Source organism: Aquarana catesbeiana, linkage group LG04 (assembly GCF_042186555.1).
Source record: "Aquarana catesbeiana isolate 2022-GZ linkage group LG04, ASM4218655v1, whole genome shotgun sequence".
NCBI lineage: Eukaryota > Metazoa > Chordata > Amphibia > Anura > Ranidae > Aquarana > Aquarana catesbeiana.
In genome coordinates, this window is record NC_133327.1 from 247,492,374 (window position 1) to 247,518,273 (window position 25,900).

At 44.6% G+C, this 25,900-nt stretch overlaps 1 protein-coding gene across 2 annotated transcripts in view; it reads left to right on the plus strand.

Annotated features, from left to right (window-relative positions):
* LOC141139842 (probable cation-transporting ATPase 13A4) overlaps positions 1-25,900 on the plus strand; it is a 236,787-nt gene that overhangs the window by 165,244 nt on the left and 45,643 nt on the right. For both annotated transcript variants that reach the window (XM_073626366.1, XM_073626365.1), the window contains exons 25-26: positions 17,302-17,398; positions 19,190-19,262. In XM_073626366.1, coding sequence (XP_073482467.1) covers positions 17,302-17,398; positions 19,190-19,262 — 170 coding nt within the window. The remainder of the gene's footprint in view (positions 1-17,301; positions 17,399-19,189; positions 19,263-25,900) is intronic.

Consider the following 25,900-nt stretch of genomic DNA (forward strand, 5'->3'; position numbering starts at 1 on the left):
GTGTTTTGATCCTATTAATACCACAGGCAGGCAGCTGCAGTATTTACAGTTAGTGTACTGTGTCCTCTGCACAGTGTGCACCTAAAGCTTCCTGAAGACAATTGCTCATGTTCTGATCCTATTAATACCACAGGCAGGCATCTGCAGTATTTACAGTTAGTGTACTGTGTCCTCTGCACAGTGTGCACCTAAAGCTACCTGAAGACAATTGCTGGTGTTCTTTTGATCCTATTAATACCACAGGCAGGCAGCTGCAGTATTTACAGTTAGTGTACTGTGTCCTTTGCACAGTTTGCACCTAAAGCTACCTGAAGACAATTTCTGGTGTTCTCATACTAATAATACTACAGGCAGGCAGTTGATTCTGCTAGCTGCAGTATAATCAGTATATATATATATATATATATATATATATATATATATATATATATACACATCCCAGCTTTGTGCAGCTACATCTCACTGCAGGCCATTAGTATGTCTGGAAGGCCAACAAGGAGAGGCAGACAGTCACAAGCCAATAAAAGAAGGCAAGCAGGCTCTGTGTCTAGAGGCAACAGTGCTGCATCCTCATCAGCACGTGGCCGTTGGACACTCTTGTCCTTTTTTTCGGCAGCTGGCCGCGTCGAGCCGCAACATGCCGAAGACTTGGTAGAGTGGATGACCAAGCCATCCTCATCCTCCTCATCCTCTCTCACCCAGGCTCAGGGTACTTTGTCTGGAAAAGCAGCTGCCAACGCGGCCTCTTCCCTTGGCTCAATGGCATCAGTCACTCCTTCCCTAGCCCCACCATGTTCTCCTGAGGAGTCCCCTGAACTGTTTGACCACAGTGTTGGGTACATGCTCCAGGAGGATGCCCAGCATTTTGAAGGCCATGATGATGGTACCCAGCTAGAGGAAGACAGTAACGTGAGCCCAGAGAGAGGGGGTGCCCAAGAAGGACAGCAATTTGGTAGTCATGTTCCCCCAGCTGCAGCATACTGCCAGGTTTGCTCCAGTGATGAGGAGGGAGGGGATGATGAGGAAGTCACTGATAGGAGACAGGAGGAGGAGGAGGCACATTTCCAATGAGGCAGGATGCCCTCCAGGGGCCAGCTTAAGGGCAGCACACTGACTGTATCACACCGCAGAGCTCCACATGTGCAGGTCGCTGCTGACTCTGCACGTTATTCCAAAAGTTCTTTGGTGTGGGCCTTTTTTGAGACGAGTGCATCAGATCGCACAGCTTCTTTTTGCAACATATGTCTCAAGCAAATCTCACGTGGCCAAAACATCACCCGCTTGGGCACCACATGCTTGACCAGACATATGTCGACTTGCCCTGCAGTTCGTTGGCAAGCGTACCTAAAAGACCCACACCAAAGAACAAAGCAGACCGCTCCTTGCTCCTCATCAGCTGGGATCTCCAACCCCACTATACCTTCAGTCCTCTCTGAAACCTGCACTGAGAGGAATGAAGGTGTAGAATTAGCCAAGTACTTGCAGGCAAACTGCTATCGGTACATCGACGTCAGATTGTACCAGGCAAATTTCCTTGCCCCAGCTTCTGCACCGCCGAAAGAAGTTCGCTCCCAGCCATCCACATGCCCAGTGGTTGAATGCTAGCTTGGCTAAATTGCTAGCACTTCAACTGCTGCCTTTTCAGTTGGTAGACTCTGCCCCCTTCCGTGCGTTTGTGGAATGTGCGGTTCCTCAGTGGCAGGTTCCCAAATGCCACTTTTTCTCATGGAAGGTGTTTCCAGCTCTCTACCGGCATGTGGAAGGCAATGTCTTGGCCTTGCTGGACAGGGCAGTCAGCGGTAAGGTGCGGACTCATGGTCCAGCAGGCATGGACAGGGACGTTGCCTATCTTTCACCGTGCACTGGGTGACTCTTCTGGCAGCTGGGAAGGATACGGGACAGGGTGCAGTAGTGTTGGAGGTTGTTCCACCACCATGCCTCCAAAATTCTACTAGTGGTGATTCTGACACACCTCTCTCCTCCACCCCCTCCTCTTCTTCTTCCTCCATGGCCTCTTCCTGTGCTAATTTGTCCTCGGAACCAGCGGTGCTCCGTAGGCGTTCAAGGGGCTACGCAAGCACGCAGGCAAAAAGATGCTATGCGTTGCTTGAGCTGGTATGCTTGGGGGACAGGAGCCACACTGGGGCAGAGATTGTCAGCTCTGCAGGGGCAGGTTCAGAGGTGGTTGATGCCACGCCAGCTTAAGCCAGGAATGGTGGTTTGCGACAATGGCACCAACCTCCTCTCTGCCCTCCAACAGGGACAACTGACCCATGTGCCCGGTTTGGCTTACGTCCTTAACTTGGTGGTGCAGCGGTTCTTGGGCAGGTACCCGGGCTTACAGGATGTCCTGAGGCAGGCCAGGAAAGTCTATGTGCATTTCCGCCGGTCATATAATGCCAGTGCTCAGCTGGTTGACCTCCAAAAGGAATTTAACTTGCCCAAGAACCGCCTAATCTGTGACATGCCCACCAGGTGGAACTCAACGTTGGCCATGCTGCAGCGGCTGCACACAAAGCAGAGGACCATCAATGAGTAACTATGCGACTATGGCACCAGGACAGGGTCAGGGGAGCTTGTTTTTTATTCCCCATGCCAGTGGGCTATGATCGGGGATGCATGCACTGTCCTGTCACCATTTGAGGAGGCCACGAGGATCGTGAGCAGTAACAGTGCATGCATCAGTGGCACTGTCCCTCTTGTCCACCTGCTGGAGCACACGCTGTGTGGAATAATGGACAGGGCACTTGAGGCAGAACAGAGGGAGGAAGAGGAGGACTTCCTTACCTCTCAAGGCCACCTTTATCCAGACAGTGTTCCTGCATGCCCGCTGATCACACAGGAAGAGGAGGAGGAGGATTGTGTCAGAGCCTGGCACTCAGCATCAGCAGCAGTCTTCAAGGGATTATTTACAGTCCGAAGAAACCCATGGACTTGTACGTGTCTGGGAGGAGGTGGCTGCGGATCATGTCGTCCTTAGTGACCCAGAGGACTCTGGACCGAATGCCTCAGCAAACCTACGCTGCATGGCCTCCCTGATCCTGCAAAGCCTGCAGAAGAATCCTCGTATTCGTGGTATCAAGGGGAGGGATCATTACTGGCTGGCAACCATCCTTGATCCACGTTACAAGGGTAAGGTGGCGGACCTTATCTTGCAGTCGCAGAGGGAGCAGAGGATGAAACACCTTCGGGAGGCCTTGCAGAAAGGTTTGTGCAACGCGTTTCCAGAGCCTTGGAGGTTGCAATTTCCTGGTCCTCCTGGACAACGTGTTGCTGAGGCTTTGGTCAGTCACAGAAGGAGCGGTGGAGAAGGTGGCCGTCTGACAGATGCGTTCAGACAATTTTTTAGTCCGCAGCCCCAAGGTATGATTGGTTCCAGCAACCATCACCAACATCTGATTCACATGGTGCAGGAATACCTAGGGGCAAGATCAGACTTGGACACCTTGCCCACCGAAAATCCTCTGGGTTACTAGGTCTTGAGGATGGATCACTGGCCAGAGCTTGCACAGTATGCAATTGAGCTACTGGCCTGTCCTGCATCCAGTGTTCTTTCGGAACACACATTCAGTGCTGCTGGAAGCTTTGCAACCGATCACAGGGTGCGCCTGTCCACCGAATCGGTCAGTCGGCTGACCTTCATAAATGAATCAGTCTTGGATCACCAGCTACCAAGCACCTGATGCTGATGTAACCGAATAATTTTTTTTTTAATGTGAGATCCCTTCAAGACTGCCTATGCTGATGCTGAGTGACTATCCTGTTATGCTAAGTGACAATCCTCTTCCTCCTCAATTTTCATGCTGATAGCTTGTAAGAACATTTTTGGTTCTTGACACCGCCACCAGTGGCTAAGTGCGTATGTATGTGACACCGGCGCAAACAAATTAGTGATTGGAAAAAAATATAATTTTTTAATATAAACAAAAGACAAACAAAAATCAAATCAAAAATAAATCCTTTATTCAGTAACTATCATGCATGAATAATGTTACATATAGTCCATTAAATATATCCTGCAAATACAGGGCTTAAATCCCAGTGTGGACTTCCCACTATGCCTGTGCTATTTTTTGGTGCTCTTATTCTTAAAATCGGTGCAAAAAAATGTGACTTCTTCACCACTCCAGTGACAATACCACCACATGGATTGGCCACTCATCAGATACTGGCATATATGTGCCTTTGGTTCATTTAGGGATAAACATTCCACTTTGCTGCTTGTTATATGTTGACTCCAATGTAGTAATAAGCAAACACATTCGTCCTCATAAAAGACAACAGACAGTGGTCATAGCGCAATATGCTAACACTGTTTATTAAAAAATCGTATATAAAAACTATAAACTCACATGCTTTAGGTGCCCTCGGGCCGGCACCAAGCTATTCCAGTAGTTTGAATGGGTAAAAATGCAGAGATACCGGCGCGGTGTTCCCTCCGCCTGTGTGGCGTGCAAGCCTCGCTCCTGCTCACGCACTGTTTGCGGTTCAGCCCCCGATTTCGCCCGGCCGGCAGTGACGTAATGATGTAGCGAATATTTCCCAGCAGCCTCTACGCGTTTCACAATAACAAATGTATCATCAGGAAGCCCAGGAGGCCCAGAGGAGGGTCTATGATCGGGGTGCCAAGGCACGTACTTTCATCCCTGGGGACAGAGTGTTGGTACTGGTTCCCACAGTGGAAAGTAAGTTCCTAGCCAAGTGGCAGGGTCCACTTGAGGTTGTCGAAAAGGTTAGGAGAGGTAAACTACAAAGTTTACCAGCCAGGGACAAGGAAGTTACAACTAATTTATCATGTGAATCTCTTAAAGCCCTGGAAGGAGAGAGAGACTTTACTGGCCGCATCCCCGCTTTCAACAGACCGGGTACCAGTGACACCTGACGTCCCCATAATGGATTCCCTGTCCGTGGCACAACAAAATGACATTAGGGCATTTGTGTACAAAAACAGAGATTTTTTTCTCCCCATTACCCGGACTGACCAAGGTGATCCAGCATGATATAGTGCCGGAACCTGGGGTTTGCGTAAATGTAAAGCCATATAGAATCCCAGAGGCCAGGCGAGAGGCAGTTGCGAAGGAAATCAAAAATATGTTAGCGTTGGACGTGATAAAAGAGTCCCACAGTGATTGGTCGAGCCCCATATTGCTGGTCCCAAAACCCGATGGCACTATCATGTTTTGTAACGACTTTAGAAAACTCAAAAGTGTGTCCAAGTTCGATGCTTACCCGATGCCTCGGGTCGACGAACTCGTGGACAGGGTGGGATAGGCTCGCTACATAACAACCTTAGACCTAATGAAAGGCTATTGGCAAATACCCCTAACAGGATCGGCCAATGAGAAGACTGCCTTTTCCACGCCTGAGGGCTTGTTTCAGTACAAGCGGATGCCTTTTGGTCTGCATGGGGCCCCTGCATCATTCCAGTGAATGATGGACAAAACTTTGAGACCACGCAGTCGGTTATTTGGACGATGTGGTCATCCACAGCCCAGATTGGGAATCGCACCTGCCCTGAGTACAAGCAGTGGTAGATTCGTAGGAAAGCAGGTCTCACGGCCAACCCAAAAAAGTGTGCCATAGGCCTGGAGGAGGCCAAATACCTTGGGTATGCTATTGGCCGGGGACTGGTCAAGCCTCAGACCAATAAGATTCAGGCAATTCAAAAATGGCCCCAACCGGTAAACAAGAAACAAGTTTGGCCCTTCCTGGGTATTACAGATGGATTATACCTGACTTTGCCACCATTGCCGCCCCTCTGACCGGCCTGACGAAGGGTAGAGGGTCAGTCATGGTCAAATGGAATCCTGAAGCCGAGGAGGCGTTTCAGAAGTTAAAGCAGGCCCTTTGTGTACTACCATTGCTGGTGACCCCAGACTTCACAAAGGGGTTGTGGTACAGACGGACACCTCTGAGGTGGGCCTAGGGGCTGTACTATCCCAGAACAGAGATGGTGAGGAGCACCCGGTTGTATACCGGGCTTAAAACTGAACAGGCATGAAAACAACGATGCCATTGTCGAGAAGGAGTGTCTCGCTATTAAATTGGTCTTACACTCCCTGAAGTATTACTTCTTGGGGAGGTCATTTAAGCTGGTCACCTACCATGCTTGCCTTAAGTGGATGTGTCATAACAGGGAGAAAAATGGCCGCGTGTCAAGATGGTTCCTGGCTTTACAGTTTACAGTAGAGCATAGGCCGGGCAAACTCCAAAACAATGAGGATGCCCTCTCCCGCATACACTGTATGCTTGGGTCAATTGCTCAGCCGCAGGGTTTGATCAGAGGGGGAGGATATGTGATGGTATGCGAGGTGAGGTAATGGATAATCAGTATATTTCACCTCACATGCATTCTGTTGTAAGAGACTGAATCGGAATCCAGCCTGGGTTTTTACATCCTCTGTGGCAGGCTTGGTTCCGGTCCGGATATTGTGGTCCACTTGAGTCTATGCTCGGGTGGACTTTAAATGAGCAGGAAGAGAGCACAGGATAGCTCTAGCCTGAGACTCAGAAGGAAATCCAAGAGAGAGAGCTCTGTTTGGACTTGAAAAGAAGGTTTGCTTTACCACATGTTTTGTAGGTGACGGGGACCAGCCCCACACCCTATAGAGAGGAAGACTGCTGTATAGTTTAGCGCTGGATGGCAAGGATTTTCTTTACTATTTTTTTTGTTTGTTTTCATTTGCAAACCTCTGCTAAGTAAACCTGGCAACCGGCCAAATTTTAAAGAAATTGTCTGCACGCTGACCTTTTTGCCCAGAAAAGGTGATCCCCATGAGCTAATCTCCATATATATATATATATATATATATATATATATATATATATATATATATATATATATATATATATAATATTTTGACAGAAAATATAGTATCTATAAAATTTTGTTTAAGTTTAGTTTAAGTTTAACCCTTCCAAGTAATGCTGAATAATCATACACAGAACACTAAGGGTATTGGTAACTTACATCATAGTCATTTAAATAGTCATTTATATAAAAGTATCCACATTTGTTTAAAAAGAGAATGACACTGTCACGTGGAGTCCTCTGTGTATCCCGTCCACATTGTTGTTACTCCAATCCAAGACAAATTTGGATAGAGGGATCACCAAATGATGTATAGGGACCAAGTCCCCAATCACACCAAGAAGCGAAGCTAGCATTCAACCGCTGGGCATGTGGATAGCTGGGAGCAAACTTCTTTTGGCGGAAACTTCTTTCAGCTGGGGCAGGGAAATTTGCCTGGTACAATCTGACATAGGTGTATCGATAGCAGATTGCCCGCAAGTACTTGGCTGTGACACACCTAATTCTACACCTTCATTCCTCTCAGTGCAGGTTTCAGAGAGGACTGAAGGTATAGTGGGGTTGGAGATCCCAGCTGATGAGGAGCAAGGAGAGGTCTGCTTTCTTCTTTGGTGTGGGTCTTTTAGGTACGCTTGCCAACAAACTGCAGGGCAGGTCGACATATGTCTGGTCAAGCATGTGGTGCCCAAGCGGGTGAGGTTTTGGCCACGCGAGATACGCTTGAGACATATGTTGCAAATAGCAGTGGTGGGATCTGATGCACTTGTCTCAAAAAAGCCCACACCAAAGAACTTTTGGAATAACGCGCAGAGACAGCAGCACCCTGCACATGTGGAGCTCTGCAGTGTGATGCAGTCGGTGTGCTGCCCTTAAGCTGGCCCCTGGAGGGCATCCTGCCTCGTTGGAGATTTTCCTCCTCCTCTTTCTCTCTCCTATAAGGCACCCACGTAGAGTCAGTGACCTCATCATCCCCTCCCTCCTCATCACTGGAGCAAACCTAGCAGTTTGCTGCAGCTGGGGGAACATGACTGCCAGATTGCTGTCCTTCTTGGGCACCCCCTCTCTCTGGGCTCACGATACTGCCTTCCTCTAGCTGGGTACCATCATCGGAGCCTTCAAAACCCTGGGCATCCTCCTGGACCCAACACTGTGGTCAAACAGTTCGGGGGACTCCTCAGGAGGACATGGTGGGGCTAGGGAAGGAGTGACTGATGCCATTGAGCCGAGGGAAGAGACCGCATTGGCAGCTGCTTTGCCAGAAAAAGTACCCTGAGCCTGGGTTAGAGAGGATGAGGAGGAGGAGGACGGCTTGGTCATCCACTCTACCAAGTCTTCGGCATGTTGGAGCTCAACGCGGCCAGCTGCCGAAAAAATGGACAAGCGTGTCCCACGGCCACGTGCTGATGAGGATGCATCGTCTCCACGACCAGCACTGTTGCCTCTAGACACAGAGCCTGCTTGCCCTCTTTTATTGGCTTGTGACTGTCTGCCTCTCCTTGTTGGCCTTCCAGACATACTAATGGCCTGCAGTGAGATGTAGCTGCACAAAGCTGTGACGTATATATAAACTGATACTGCAGCTAACAGAATCAACTGCCTGCCTGTAGTATTATTAGTATGAGAACACCATCAATTGTCTTCAGGTAGCTTTAGGTGCACACTGTGCAGAGGACACAGCACACTAACTGTAAATACTACAGCTACCTGCCTGTGGTATTAATAGAATCAGAACACCAGCAATTGTCTTCAGGTAGCTTTAGGTGCACACTGTGCAGAGGACACAGTACACTAACTGTAAGTACTGCAGCTGCCTGCCTGTGGTACTAATTGGATCAGAAGAACACCAGCAAATTTCTTCAGGTAGCTTCAGGTGCACACTGTGCAGAGGACACAGTACACTAACTGTAAATACTGCAGCTGCCTGCCTGTGGTACTAATAGGATCAGAAGAACACCAGCAATTTTCTTCAGGTAGCTTTAAGTGCACACTGTGCATTGGACACTGTACACTCACTGTAAATACTGCAGCTGCCTTCCTGTGGTATTTATAGGATCAGAACACCAGCAATTGTCTTCAGGTAGCTTTTGGTGCACACTGTGCAGAGGACACAGTACACTAACTGTAAATACTGCAGCTGCCTGCCTGTGGTACTAATAGGATCAGAAGAACACCAGTAATTCTCTTCAGGTAGATTTAGGTGCGCACTGTGCAGAAGACACAGTACACTAACTGTAAATACTGCAGCTACCTGCCTGTGGTATTAATAGGATCAGAACACCAGCAATTGTCTTCAGGTAGCTTTAGGTGCTCACTGTGCAGAGGACACAGTACACTAACTGTAAATACTGCGGCTGCCTGTCTGTGGTATTAATAGGATCAGAACACCAGCAATTGTCTTCAGGTAGCTTTTAGTGCACACTGTGCATTGAACACTGTACACTCACTGTAAATACTGCAGCTGCCTTCCTGTGGTATTAATAGAATCAGAACACCAGCAACTGTCTTCAGGTAGCTTTAGGTGCACACTGTGCAGAGGACACAGTACACTAACTGTAAATACCGCAGCTGCCTGCCTGTGGTACTAATAGGATCAGAAGAACACCAGTAATTTTCTTCAGGTAGATTTAGGTGCACACTGTGCAGAGGACACTGTAGACTAACTGTAAATACTGCAGCTGCCTTCCTGTGGTATTATTAATAGGATCAGAAGAACACCATCAATTGTCTTCAGGTAGCTTTAGGTGCACACTGTGCAGAGGACACAGTACACTAACTGTAAATACTGCAGCTGTCTGCCTGTGGTACTAATAGGATCAGAAGAACACGAGTAATTTTCTTCAGGTAGATTTAGGTGCACACTGTGCAGAGGACACAGTACACTAACTGTAAATACTGCAGCTGCCTGCCTGTGGTATTATTAATAGGATCAGAAGAACACCATCAATTGTCTGCAGGTAGCTTTAGGTTCACACTGTGCAGAGGACACAGTACACTAACTGTAAATACTGTAGCTGCCTGCCTGTGGTATTAATAGGATCAGAACACCAGCAATTGTCTTCAGGTAGCTTTAGGTGCACACTGTGCAGAGGATGCAGTACACTAACTGTAAATACTGCAGCTGCCTGCCTGTGGTATTAATAGGATCAGAAGAACACCAGCAATTGTCTTCAGTTAGCTTTATGTGCACACTGGGCAAAGGACACAGTACACTAACTGTAGATACTGTACATACTGTAAATACCTGCCTGCCTGTCAGTAGGAAGAGAATAACAGGAACGAATCTAGCTAAACTGAATACAGTGTATATATATATATATATATACACATACATACATACATATCTATATATATCTATATCTATAGATATAGATATATATAGATATATATATATATCTATATATATATATATATATAGATATATATATATATATATATATATATATATATATCTATATATAATATCTATCTCTATCTATATATATATTATTAATAGGATCAGAAGAACACCATCAATTGTCTTCAGGTAGCTTTCAGTGCACACTGTGCAGGAAGGAATAACAGGAACGAATCTAGCTAAACTGAATACAGTATATATATATATATATATATATATATATATATATATATATATATATATATACCCATACATATCTATATATATATGTATCTATCTATCTATCTATCTATCTATCTATCTATCTATCTATCTATCTATCTATCTATCTATCTATCTATCTATCTATCTATACACACACTGTCATGGTTATGCAATAGAGTTTTCTCTATCAGCTTACCTGTCTCCATGTGTTCATCTCTAAAGACCAGCTGCCTCTCACCTGACTGGTTTTACAACCTCTCCTCTAAACATGGCCCCACCCCAGGCCCTATCAGGGAACCCTATATTAACCAGTGCACTGCAAGCCAGCAGTGCTGATCAACTATTGTGTGTTAGCCTCCGTGTGTACTTGCTGTGTTTCCTACGTCTGATTCCTGTTACCAACTTTAGCCTGTTCTCGACTCTCCCTGTCTGCTTGTTACCCTGACCTTTGGCGTGTTATGTTTATCCTTGTCTGCTAGTCGCCCTGACCTTTGGCTTACCCCTTACTTCCCTGTGGGCCGCGACCTGGAGCCAGACTGCAGCGCAATCCATCCTCACCACTAGAGGCTCTGGTGAACACCCACTGGCTCTTAGACTCTGCGCCCTGGGGAATCTATGCTCTAGCTCCCACTGGGATCCATGTTAGTTATCCTGTAGACCTGCTTCCTGAACCTTCCAGGGTTCAATCCGCAGCAGTCAGTCCTAGGGTCCACTACCTTAGCGGTACACTTCCGACTCCTACAGAGTGCATCTGTCACCTGGTCCTAGGTGAACTGACACACACACACACACACACACACAACACCTGGGATACATATATACACAATACACTGTAAGTGCAGCTAACTGACTCGCCTGCCTACTCTATCTAACTTAAATCAAATGACACTGTCTCTCTGTCTATCTGTCTCCGTCGCCGCAACACACCACACAAGGCCACCACGCATACTTACATAGTATGGGGCGTGTACTAAACCCCCTGATCCATAATTGGCCAAAGCCACCATGGCTTTGGCCAATTACGGCTCTCTGTACAGACGGCGCTGTGATTGGCCAAGCATGCAGGTCATAGTGCATGCTTGGCCAATCATCAGCCAGCAATGTACTGCGATGCTGTAGTGAATTATGGGCCGTGACACGCCACTCAAATTTGGCGCGAATGGCCCATAACGTTCACAATTCGACGAACAGTCGAACAGGCGATGTTTGAGTCGAACACAGGTTCTACTCGAACTCGAAGCTCATCCCTAGTGGTCACGAGGACAGAAAGTTAGGAAAAATATTCCCAATGGCAACGCAGGTACTAAAAAGAAAATTAACAATTAAAAAAATTACCAAATTCTAACTCTTTCAACTCTATCCATAAACTGAAAAACAAATTGGCTGTAGTTAGGCTTTAAAAAAACAAAACAAAAAAAAAACCGCAAACTACCAAATTCACTCTCGATCACTTGATCACAAAGGAAAAGGCAAAAGGCAATCAGCCAATCACAATAATTTGTCACTAAGAGCTTTCTAGAAGTGTTCATATACATTTTCCTTTCCTGCCCCCAGAGATGTAAATGTACGTGTCTGGGCAACTCAGACTTGCAGGTTTATGTTAGAATTTCAGTTAAGTTATATCCATATATTCACCTCCCCATTCGGATGAATTTACATTATTTGAGGTCTGTTACGTCCCTTATTAAGATGCGCTATGTTAAGGCAGCCCATTCATTATGGTCTGCCAACTCGATGCAACTGATCAGAAAACACACATGGCCCTTTACTGGGAATGCAGCGCACCATAACAATAAATGGCTCCACGCTGCACTTCTGTACAGGCGTCACCATGTGTTGTGGTAGCATATGGAAAAACGCATATATTTTACCATGTGTTGCCAATGCATATGCTTAGATTTCAATGGGCCCTCAATGTCTGTGGCAGATTTATTGAAGAAAACAGATGATTTTATTGTTCCAAGATCCAAGTAATGGTTTCACGAACAATGATATCAGTCAACAATACGATGACAAATTATAAGTTACCAGGTGTCAGCACATCTCAAATTTCTGCACATATATTTGTTTATCGTGTATTTGTTTATACTTGGAAATAGATTTAGAAAGAGAGGCAGTCACACAGGATTAATATAAAGGATGGTAAATTCAATAAGGTGAGAAATAAACAAGTCTGGGCAAACCTTCAATCTGAGGTAACTATTTAATGATTGCATTCTGATTTGTATTATATTACAGTAGAGACTCTAATATACCTTTGTTAATTGCTAAGGAAGGGCCTGGGAAATGTGACTAGAAAAAAGTGCACCTGTACCCATGCTATTGACATTGAGACCTAGTTTATGCTTGCGGTGATGGGGATGGTAAAACCATGTGGTTACACCGCATTTTTATTGCCCCCAATCCTTCTCCCTTAACCTCCCTGGCGGTATGATTATTTCGGATTTTAGGTGCTGAAAGCGGTACAATTATTTTGCATAGAAATTTGGCGTTTTATATGTATAGTAGGTATAAATCATTTAAATACCTACAAAAGTAACTAAAGAAATGATATATATCTTTAATTTAGGTTTACGTGAACCCAATGTTTAATATTTGAAATTTCATGATATTTACCTATATAAACCCTACTGTAAAACAATGAGCTTACTTTATAGATCCTTGTAAACTTACTTTATGTATCTTTATAACATTGTATACTCAATAAACTTCTTTTGACAAGGAAAGAGAAAAAAAAAAAAAAAAAAAAGAAATTTGGCGTTTTATATTGTAGGCCTGTAATCCTTAACAATAACACACTTAAATCTATCCAAACAAGAGTCTAGTAGATATCCCGGGTATGATGAAGTTTGAAACACAAAAACATAAATTATAATATAATAAATAAATATAAATAATTAAAAAAAAATAATAATATAATAATAATAAAATAAATTTCCCCACGATTCACTATCGCTCAATTCTGCAAATGTTCTAATTTACTATCGCTGTTTTCTAGCTGGTCTAAAGCCACTTTTGACGTAAAGGGACACTTTTTGGTTGCTATGGACAATCTCCAGTTTCCAGGCAGAAAGAACAGTATATATAATATAAAACTGCATGCAGGGCATGGGCCAAAGCACTGGGGACAAAAGGGATGTGAAATAATTTCATACAGTACTGTAATCTATAAGATTACAGTACTGTATGTGTTATGGTTTGCACATTTTTTTGAATTTGCCACCAGGCTCCGCCCCCATGCGTCATGATGCTCGCAGGGAACGGAGCCTGGCACGGAGAGGCTTCGGAGGAGACAGAGCCCACAGACTGCACGGGGGACATCACAGGATCCTGGGGACAAGGTAAGTAAAGCCACACCAGGATCCTGCAATGTAATCCCGAGTGTGGCTTGGGGTTACCGCTAAAAGGACTGAAATTTAACCCCGAGCCACACTCGGGAATACCGTCGCGGAGGTTAAAGGGGTTGTAAAGTCAGAAGGTTTTTATCTTAACCACTTGCCGACCGTGTCACACAGATATACTGTGGCACAATATCTCTCCTGGGCAAAATCCCGTACAGGTACGTTCTACCATCTTCGGCCAGCAGAGGGCACGCGCCTCTGCACCGTGGGGGACCCGATGCGCATGGCCGGTGGGCACAATCGCCGCATGCCACGCGCAATCGTGTGTACGAGCGCCAGTTTAAACTGTGTTCGTCTCAGCACAGTGAGTGGAGACAGTCCTGTCATCCGCCTGCTCAGCGGGGATCAGCGGATCGATCCCCACCGAGCAAGAGGAGTCTGTCAAACGGATCCATCCCGTGTGAAAAGAGCCTTATACTTCCCTGCTCTGTTGCAGTGGATTTGCACAGAGCATCCCAGGTCCTCCACTTCTGGGGTCCCTCCTCTGCTCTCCTGGTTCTCCTGTTGAGTGCTCCCACAGCAAGCAGCTTGATATGGGGGCACCCAAGCCAAGCTGCAGCTCCGTGTGTCCATTCAAACACGGAGCTGTGGTTCGGCCCCACCCCCTCTCTCTCCTGATTGGCTACCTGTCTTTGACAGCAGCGGGAGCCAATGGCACCGCTGCTATGTCTGAGTCAAGCCGGAGGGAGAGTCCTGGACGGCCGAGATACTCGTGGACATCGATGGACAGAGATGGGGCTCAGGTAAAACGTCAAACGTCACTTCCGCCCATTGCTCTTTTAGTGTAAATATGAGATCTGAGGTCTTTTTGACCCCAGATCTCATATTTAAGAGGTCCTGTCATGCTTTTTTTCTATTACAAGGGATGTTTACATCCCTTGTAATGGTAAAAAAGTGACCCAAATGTATTATTTTTTTTAAAAGGACAGTGTCAAAATAAAAAATAAAAAGTAAAATTAATAATAAAAAAAAAAATTTAAAGCAGCGCCCGCATATGAAAACGATGTTCAAACCACACATGTGAGTTATCGCCATAATTGTTAAAGCGAGAGCAATAATTCTAGCCCTAGACTTTCTCTATAATGCAAAACTGGAAACCTGTAGAAATTTTTAAACGTTGCCTATGGAGATTTTTAAGGGTAAAAGTTTATCGCCATTCCACGAGCGGGCGCAATTTTGAAGCGTGACGTGTTGGGTATCAATTTACTCAGCTTAACATCTTTCACAATATAAAAAAAAATTGGACTAACTTTACTGTTGTCTTATTTTTTAATTCAAAAAAGTGTATTTTTTCTAAAGAAAGTGCGCTTGTAAGACCTTATCACTTATTGCAACGACTGCCATTTTATTCTCTAGGGTGTTAGAAATATATATATATATTTGGAGGTTCTAAGTAATTTTCTAGCAAAAAAAAAATTGTCTAAAAAATAGGCCCGTTCCTTAGGTAGTTAAGCTGCAAAGGCAGTGTATGGGGGTGTAAACATGCTGCAGCCATGATGCTTTGCATAGCAACAAGGCAAAAATTATTCCACCATCGTGTTCAGCAGGCAGTATCCAAACCATGACCTCTCTAGCTGGGGGTTCTAAGTAATTTTCTAGCAAAAAAATTGTTATCCAAACCATGACCTCTCTAGCTGCAGGTACCCTAGTAGGGACACTGTGGAAATACACTTGCTAATGCTTGAATCAGACAGGAGCTGTGGTTGTGTGAAATCAACATTAAGGCAATACTCCAGACTTAGAAGTGAGCAGAGCACTTGCACAGATAACACTTTGTAACACTTTGTAATCCGTTGCCAAACTTCTCACAGTTTTGACACTAATGCACTTCAGACACTACTTCTGTTAGAGAACACCTCTCCCTCTAGGTGTACAGCATTTCTGACCAAGTACCATGGAGCATATACTGGTCTCCACCAACTCAGCAGTCCTGACAGCTCACTCCCATATCTTACTAATGGACACAGAAAACACACTTCTCCATAACTTCATGCTTGTTCTCCTCCTGAGGCCTAACTACACCATTTGTGACTTTTGGGCCCTAAGTCCCTAAGTACTCTGTGCCATGAGGTCAGTCCCAGCGTGTGGGGAACTGGTCACTAGTGAAGGCAGTCTTTCCTCAGGTGACCTCCTTAGGGCAATAATAAACCCCTATTTATATGATCTGCAGGGGGCAGTAACCTTCCTGAAAAGAGCGTGAAATCCTGTGCATCAGTGTTGATCCTTCCTTCTCAGGTACCACCAGCTCAGCAGGTATACCAAGGATACAATGCAATAAATGTACATAGCAAATGGCTTTCACAGGGAACCACAGTTGACCTGACTAACCCTAGAGCATGGAAATAGTAAAAGAAAAACTTTATACACACAGGACCTTTTGGAAGCACCTGCTTATGACATCATCGAGAGGCTCGCTGGCTCTTCAGGAGTCAGCCGCCCTGCCTCCCAATGATGCAGTGCTAGGCACTCCCCCCTCCTCCTTTCTGAATGAAGGGCTATGCCTCTGGGATATGTGATGTGCATATTGCAGGAGGCATAGCAAGCACTGTGCACATCATTAGCCTATGCTAGTGATGTACATGGGGGGGGGGGGGGGGTGTTGGGGATGATGGCCTCCACATCATTCAGTAAAAAATAAGTTGATTAACCAAAAAAAAAAAAATTCATGTAACGGAGGGGAGGAGGGGTGGCTTGCAGGGAATTCTATTCAGAGGGTGAAAACTCGCTTTAAGGTGTACTTATATTTTTAAGCAGGCAGGCTGAGAGATTGCAATAAGAAACATAGCTCCCTCTATTGGTTACTCTACTAAATGTATAAACCTGTATATTATCTGAATATATGTGTTCCTTTAAAAACACACTGTACTTTCCATTATATAAAGCTGCTAAGTGATTTGAATGGAGATATTTACCATTAGTAGTTCATGTTTCAGACCATTCCACAAAGCCATAAAGATGGCATCACTGTTGTAGGGGGACTCCCCAGTTATTTAACTTTAAAATGCCACAAAAATTGTAGAACTGAAATTTTCTTGTGAAACATGGGCACTGCCATTAACCAAATAAAACTGATACTGCTCGAATGCCCCAATCTGTTATTCCAGCTGACTGGCCATAATGTTTACGATTTCTGGTTGGGTTGAAAACTGGCTTGAGGCCTCTATGATTAAGCCCCTACTGGTCGAAAAGATGTTAGAGGGGGCTCTCCCATGGGTAGGAGACCAATCTGAAGGCACTTTTTTACTAAGAGGAGTTCACTATATACCGAGGCAGCTTTCCGACAATTTTGTTATGGACATGAATAGACTGAAAATATTGATTGCCCATCATGCTGTTTTTCTGACTTCAATATAATGTACTAAACCCAGAATGTAGACCAGGACTTCTAAATTTTCTCTGACTTTACCAATCTACATACTCGTTCCACATCAGCAAGTACTGAAATATGCCCACATTTGTTCAACGGTGTTATATATAACTCTCTTTTACAGGGAAGGACGGGCAGCACTTGTAACTTCATTCTGTATGTTTAAATACATGGCTATGTTTGGGTTATTTGAATATACCAACACACTACTGCTCTATTGGGTGAGATTATTTTTATTATTTTTACTTTAAGAATTAGAGATGATTTTAGATCATCAAAACTTAATTACAACCACATTTTGTTTTAGTTTTGAATAGGAAAGAAGAGTTATAAATTCTAATTTTAAATGTTTGTCTGTTATCCCGTTGGGGAGATTTCTCATCACTTCCTGTCTTTAGGACTCTTGTACAAGAATTGGAGGGGTTCATTTGTCACTGGAACAGGAAGGTACAGACAGCAATAACCACAATGTCATAAGTGAACCCAATAAAGATGTTAAAAGAAATGAAAACCTGATAGAGGTTCTGACCCTTCAGTGCTCTATCCAAAATGAAATAGCATGTTTTGGCTGGAGGTGGGCTTTAAAAGAAGCTAACCTTTCATTCCATGGCTCTTAGGACACTATGATATTTCTGCAAAAAATAAAACCTCTTCAAACCATACTTGCAACAATAACAGTGAACGAATCCCACACCACTTTGACAGTTCATAAGAACTAAGTTCAAATTTATTCACATGCCAAAGCATGTTACAAACATTTCAATCAGAGATATAGGAAAAAAAAATACTGTACATTTGTTATGTATTAGTGACATCACATGTATTGATTTTCAAAGATATACATGCCTAATAATAAAAATAACAAATCCCTCTATGTATCCATTGGATTGCATGACAGATATACTGTAAGTTTATGAGATAAGGTATTAAATTAATATTAATGTGGTTCACTTTATTCAAGTTTCCTGTCTGCACTCTGATTAATAAATTAAAATGCTAGCTGTTTGGATGTAGTTGGTTGGCTTCAATATTTTGTCTGCATTTTTACACACAACCCACTGCAGCACATCATCACGTTGCGACACACTGCTGTGCATAGGCTTAAATGAAGTGTAATTTTGTGACAATTCAATAAAGTAAAAAAATAAAAATAAACAGTGTGATGTATTTTAACAATGCATTACACTATCACTTGCCGCCTCTGCATATGGGTTTCAGCATGTAGGCTTGTGTGAAAGAGGCTTGAGTCATTGACCTGGATCAAGCATGCAGTAAGTGAAATCAGAACTATTGATCTTCATACTTGGTCCAGGAACCCATAGGGGTTCAGGAACTATTGAATCCATTAGATGAGGATAACAGTCCAACAACTAGCATTTTCAGAAGAAGTCAACAATGATAGCATTCCAATGTCCACTCAGATGATATGATTAACATGAGATTAGAGGTGACATTATTAAAAAGAAGTTAAAAAGTGAAATTATTTAAAAAAATGTCAGAATTAAAAAACAAGAAAATGCTTGTATATTAACTCACATGGAGTCTCCAAATTAATATTTGGCTGATTAATGAGTGCTACAAGTAAGTACTTGATGCTTTGCTATTACTCATCAATTTCTTTCTGTTGTAAGATGCTTGAGAAAAGCACTGAACTTATAAATTCATAAACAAAGAAGATCAGCAATTTTGCTTTGCCATGTTTGGCTCTGTAAAGAGCACATGCTATAGCATTGTTTCACATTCATGCTGCAGTCCCCATTTTCCTTAAAGGGTCCATAAGAACTTAAGTATACACAGCATTATCCAGTTACACTTTAGGTAGAACCACATAATTTTGATAGAAAGAAAATTCAAACTGTGGGGGTACCTAAAAAATCGAATATTTCCCGTAATAAAAGATACAGCAGTATCACACTTGACATGGTAATTTAAGAAATTTACAATGGGTGAGATTAGAGTGTTAAGACACAGCTGAAGAAGGCGATCACATTTTTTTACTTTTTATATTTCAGCAACGAAACATCTTTGGAAACAATCAGTGGCTCATTCATGACTTTGCCATTGTGTTTGCAATATTTTTAACAAGTAAGTAAAAATATTTTAATGCGGTAATAACATTATCCAATGCTTTACAGAAAAAAAAAAAAAAAATTTAGTTTGAACTTGACAGATACAATACAGTTCTCACAAGAAAACAACAGTCAAGTTTCAAATCACAGAAATGGCTGTCACGTTCAGTTTAGTCACTTTGAATGCAGGAATTCCTGAGATGTATAAAATACTGGGGCATTATTGCACTTCTCTCCCACTCTGTTTTCTAACTTTATTGATATACTTAGGAAAAGGCATGAGGATGAGAAGTTTTATTCACTGGGTTAGTCTATTTTCTCCATGAATTCCCATGTTCTCCACACACACAAAGCAAATGTAGTTCCAAAGGGCCATTTAAAGTAGAACTATAGGCAAAACATGTTTTTTTTCAATTTTGGATAGCACAAGGGAGTGTCCCATTAGGGAGTTTTACCTTCACTTCCTGTCCCATAGTCAAAACAGAAAGTGAGAGGAAATCCTTGCAAATTAAGGGAATCTCTTGGGGAACCCCAGGTCACCAGAACTACTGTCCCCATTGGAAGATTTCCCCCTCAATTACTTTTCTGGGGACAACCAAAAATTAGAGATTTTTTTTTTACTTTCACTTTCAATGATAATGGTAAGCAGGAGAAAGAGAGGGTTAATCTCCTTACCGGGGACACAGACAGCAATAAAACCGGTCAGGTGTTCTAATGCCTCACTCTAACCAAAACTAAAAAAAAGATTTGCCTTTAGTTATACCTTCATCTACTAATATATTTTGGACTCTAGGAGAAAACTGCAACACTTGAATTAATCCTAAGCAAACATACAAGCCCAATACACATTGAGTCCCATTCGGCCTTTTACCCAGGACCTTGGTGCCTTGAGTGAATTGCTTAGGCAAGTGAAACAAGTCACTCATGCAAGTTTTAAATGGAAATGGTATTTTTTTTTTTGGGGGGGGGGGATATAATACAAAAAAAAATGTATATATGTAATGGTGTGTTCTGGCACTGTGAAAGTCTGAAAAGTTGCTCTGCTTGCTCGCCCCCTGTTGCTCTCTGTCATGAATCTGCAGTAATACTTTCATGCCCTGTCTTCTTACCTCTGGTCTGTGTATCAGCCTTAGGGACTGCACTCTCACACCTGCATGGTTAAGTAATCTTCCCTCAGCGTGGCTCCACCCTAGCCTCTACAGGATACACTATTTAACACCATGCTCTCCAAGCCTTCTTTGCAAGAGCAATATTGTGTGTTTGGCTTCCTGTGTGCTTCTTGCTGTGTGCTCCACGTCTTAATCTGTTTACCATCCTTGGCTTGTTCTTGACTATCCCTATCTGCTCATTGCCCTGATCTATTGGCTTACTTCCTGACTATCCCTTGTTGTCTCGGTCTGCTGCTTCCTCTCTATCCTCCAGTAGCATACCTTGAGCATGAGCTGGGAGACCCTGGAGCCAGTTGCAGCAATGTCCATCCCCACCATTAGGGGCCCTGCTGAACACCTGCTGGCTCTTAGACTCCACGCCCTGGGGAATCTCATGCTCTATCTCCCAGTGTGATCCGTGTTGGTGCTCCAGAGGACGGCTTTCCTGAACCACCCAGAGCTCCATCAGCAGCAGTCAGCCATAGGGTCCACTATCTTAGCGATGCACTCTTGATCCTAATGGTGTGCATCTGTCACCTGGCCTCAGGTGACCTGACAGTTTGCACGGGCCATGGACCCAGCTGATGTGCCGCTACCTGCCATTGATCAGCTGCAGGGCGTAGTCCACAGACTCGAGACAAAGGAGTCTAATCAGACTCAAGTGATGCAATTCCTACAAGGTTTGGCCTCCCGCTTTGAACAGCTTCAGGCCTCTTTTGGATCCCAGGTTCAACAACCTCAATCGCAGCCGGCGGTTGTACCTACTCCGATTACGGCCCTTACCACAAATTTGTTGTATCTACCAGCTCCTTCTCGTTTCTCTGGTGACTCCAAGGCCTGCAGGGGGTTCCTTAGTCAGTGCACCATCCATTTTGAGCTCCAGCCCCAAAACTTTTCCTCTGATCAAGCAAGAGTAGCCTATATTATCTCCCTCCTAACCAACGAGGCTTTAGCCAGGGCTTCTTCTCTGTGGGAAAGGAATGATGCATTGGTTTCCAGCTTGTCTAACGTCCTAAAACTCTTCAGAATATTTTCGAGGAATCGGGCCATGTCTCTTCTGTGGCCAGTGCCCTTTTATGTTTGCGCCAAGAGTCTTCTTCAGTGGGACAGTATGCCCTTCACTTTCGCATTTTAACTGCTGAGCTGGAATAATGAGTTGACAGGAAGAACCATTCCCTCAGGACTGGATGATGTCATCTCCCTCTGCAATTAGATCAATATTCGAGGACCCTAGAGAAAAGGCTCCAGTTCTCTATGGTCCTTAGCCAGCCCAAGCTCCCCTCCCCTCGATGCGTGGGGCATCCCTCGCCAGCTGTGGAACCTATGCAGCTGGACTGGAATAGGTTACCCCCTGAAGAACGTGTTAGGCGCAGAACTCTGGGCTTGTGTTTCTACTGTGGGGGCAAAGGTCATTTTCAGGACACCTGCTCTCTCCGTACAGGTCTAATACATATGGAAGGTGGCGTATTGGACCCAGGAAAATCGCCTTCATCATCCTGTCTCCTTCTTTCTGTGCTCCTCCATGTCAACGCTTCCCCTCATGCGGTCGTGGCCTACCTGGATTCTGGACCACTGGCAATTTCATGGACTGGGAAATTGCGTCTTCTATGAAAATTCCTCTTTTACCTCTCACCACTCCGCTGATGGTCTTGGCGATTTATGGTACTGTTTTTCCTGGGGGGCCCATCCACTTCCAGACCCTCCTTGTCAAGATGTGTATAGGGGTGCTCCACCAGGAGTGGATATCCTTTCTCGTGCTACTTAAATCCTCAACCCCCAGATTATTGGGCCTTCATTGGTTACAGCTCAATTCTCCACACATTGATTGGACTATTGGGCAGATCCTGGCTTGGGGTCCCTCTTGTTTCCCGTCCTGCCTGCTCAAGGTTCCCTCAAAGGAGAGAATTCCTGTGGCCCGACATCAGTATTCCTGATCTTCCTGTTGCATATAGGGAGTTCCAGGATGTATTCTGCAAAAGATTGGCTGAGGTACTTCCTCCTCAGAGGCCTTTTGACTGTGCCATTGACCTTGTTCCCAGAGCAACCCTGCCCAAGGGCTGGATCTTTTCCTTGTCCATTCCGGAGACCCAGGCCATGTCTGAGGATGTTGCAGAGAATCTAAAGAGAGGGTTCATTCGGAAGTCCTCATCCCCTGCGGGAGCAGGGTTCTTTTTTGTAGCCAAAAAGGATGGGACCTAAGACCCTGTATTGACTAGCGAGGCTTAAACGCTCTGACGATCAAAAACCGATACCCCTTATCCTTAATACCGGAACTGTTTGACAGATTGAAAGGAGCCTCCATTTTCACCAAGTTGGATCTCAGGGGTGCATGCATTCTGATCCAGGTACAGGGAGGTGATGAATGGAAAATGGCATTTAACACTAGAGATGGGCATTATGAATATTTGGTTATGCTCGTTGGTCGGTGTAATGCCCCAGCTGTGTTCCAAAACTTTGTTAACGAGATCTTCAGGGATCTGCTTTATCAATTTGTTGTCATCTATCTGGATGACATTCTCATCTTTTCAGAAAATCTACTTGTTCACAGAAACCATGTCCGGATTGTACTTCAGCACCTTAGAGAAAATAATCTGTATGCCAAGCTGGATAAATGTTTTTTCGAATGTTCCGAGGTTCTGTTTTTGGGATGCTTTTGTCTCTAGCTTGGGTCTTGGTATGGATCGTGGAAAAGTCTTGGCTATTACCAACTGGCCTCTTCCTGCAAGCCTCAAGACCACACAGCGCTTTCTTGGGTTGACTAATTATTACAGACAGTTCATTAGGAACTACTCTTCCATTGCTACGCGTATTATCGTCTTGACCAAGAAGGGTGCAAATGCGAAGGAGTGGCCCCCTGAAGCTGTCTCTGCGTTTCATGACTTGAAACAGGCCTTTGTTTCTGGACCTTTGTTGAGGCAACCTAACCCTGGGGATCCATTTGTTATTGAAGTGGACACTTCCTCGACTGGGGTGGGAGCTGTGCTTCTTCAGTCCTTTGAGCAAGAACATCAACCATGTGCATTTTTTTCTCCCAAAAAATTTCTCAGGCAGAGAAAAATTCTGCTATTAATGATAGGGAACTTCTTGCAATTAAATTGGCATTGGAGGAGTGGTGTCATCTCTTGGAGGGATCCCCACACTCCATAACAATTTTCACTGTCCCTAAAAATCTACAGTACTTAAAGAATGCCAAACGACTGAATCCCAGACAGGCCAGGTGGAGTTTTTTCTTTTCCAGTTTAAAATTTTTCTATTATGTACAAACCTGGTTCCTGCAACAGCCAGGCTGATGCACTCTCTAGGTCTTTTGACATTCGGGATGAGGAGCCCACCTCCAAACCTGAGTCGATCATTCCTACCTCATGTGTTCTTGCCCATTCTACCCTGGACTCAAAAATTCCTCCTGGCAAGACCATCGTTCCAACCAAGTTAAGAACGAAGATCCTTCATTGGGGTCCAAGGTGGCAGGTCATGCCGGGGTCCTCCGATCTTTCTTCCTCATCAGCCGCCACTACTGGTGGCCTACTCTTCGTTCTGATGTTAAAGACTATGTTAAGGCTTGTCATGTCTGTGCCCAGACTAAATCCTCCACACAAGCTCCTGCTGGTCTTCTCATGCCTTTGCCCATTCCTAAGGAGCCCTGCTCTCACATTGCCATGGACTTCATCACCGATCTTCCACCTTCTGAGAAGAATCCGGTCATTTGGGTGGTAATTGATCGATTCTCCAAGATGATTTGTTGATTTGATCATTTTGTTCCACTTCCTAGTCTCCCTTCTGCTCCTGCCTTGGTTCCCATTTTTGTTTGAGAGATTTTCCGCCTCCATGGAGTTCCTTCCCATGTTGTTTCAGACAGGGGTGTTCAGTTTACTTATTGCTTTTGGAGAGCCCTTTGCAAATCCCTCAACATTACCTTAGATTTTACCTCTTCCTACCATCCTCAATCCAATGGTCAGACTGAGAGGGTTAATCTGGAGTTCGAGGTCTTTCTCTGTACCTTGGTCTTGGCTCATCACAATGATTGGGCATTACTACTACCATGGGCAAAGTTCTCTCATAGTAATCATGTTAACGTCAGTTCTCAGACACCCTTTTCACATTTTATGGAAGACATCCTCAGCTCCCTCTTCCTATGACCTGTTCTCCCGATATCCCAGCTTTGGCTACCGTTCAGGAATCATTCAATTTCATGTGGGTTGACGTTCATGATTCCCTCCAGACAGCTGCCAACAAATTCAAGGGTTTTGCTGACCGTCGCAGGCGTAAGCCGCCTCCTTTACAGCCAGGAGATAAAGTCTGGTTTATCACTAGAAACATCAGACTCCGGGTTCCTTCTCTGAAAATTTGCCCCAAGATTTATTGGTCCTTACAATATAATTTCAAAGCTGAATCCTGTTTGTTTTAAACTCCAGAGTCCTAAAAGCCTCAGAATCTCAAACTCCTTTCATGTATCCCTTCTGAAACCTTTAGTTCTCAATAAGTTCTCCCATCCTCTGCCTACCTTTGCTCCAGTCTCTGAGGATGATCAAGAGTACGAGGTTAGTCAAATTTTGGATTATCGCTTCTGTAAAGGTTTTCTTCAATATCTCATGGATTGGAAAGGTTTTGGTCCTGAGGAGAGGTCTTGGATTCCCGCATCTGAAATCTTCGCAGCTCGTCTTCCGAGGAAGTTCCATTTGAAGTTCCCCTCCAAGCCTGGTCCCTAGCAGGATGGGGGGAGGCCTCGTAAGAGGGGGGTACGGTCATGAATCTGCAGTGATACTTTCATGCCCTGTCTGTTTGCTTACCTCTGGTCTGTGTATCAGCCTTAGGGCCTGCACTTACACCTGTATGGTTAAGTAATCTTCCCTCAGCGTGGCTCCACCCTAGCCTCTACAGGATACACTATTTAACACTGTTCTCTCCAAGCCTGCTTTGCAGGAGCAATATTATGTGTTTGGCTTCCTGTGTGCTTCTTGCTGTGTGCTCCAGGTCTGATTCTGTTTACCGTCCTTGGCTTGTTCTTGACTATCCCTGTCTGCTCGTTGCCCTGACCTTTTGGCTTACCTCCTGACTATCCCTTGTTGTCTCGGTCTGCTGCTTCTTCTCTATCCTCCAGTAGCCTACCATGAGCGTAAGCTGAGAGACCCTGGGGGCCGCGACCTGGAGCCAGTTGCAGCGAAGTCCATCCCCACCATTAGGGGCCCTGGTAAACATCTGCTGGCTCTTAGACTCCACACCCTGGGGAATCTCATGCTCTAGCTCCCAGTGTGATCCATGTTGCTGCTCCAGAATACCTGCTTTCCTGAACCACACAGAGCTCCATCCACACCAGGCAGCCGTAGGGTCCACTACCTTAGACCAACAGTGTGCATCTGTCACCTGGCCTCAGGTGACCTGACACTCTCTCTAACATTCCAATAACTTGTATTACGATTCTCCCACAATGCAAAGCATTCTGTGAAGATTCCGTTATTCAACTGCTTCAGGTTTCATGAATGGTGAAGAGGGCAAATGGGGGCAGGCA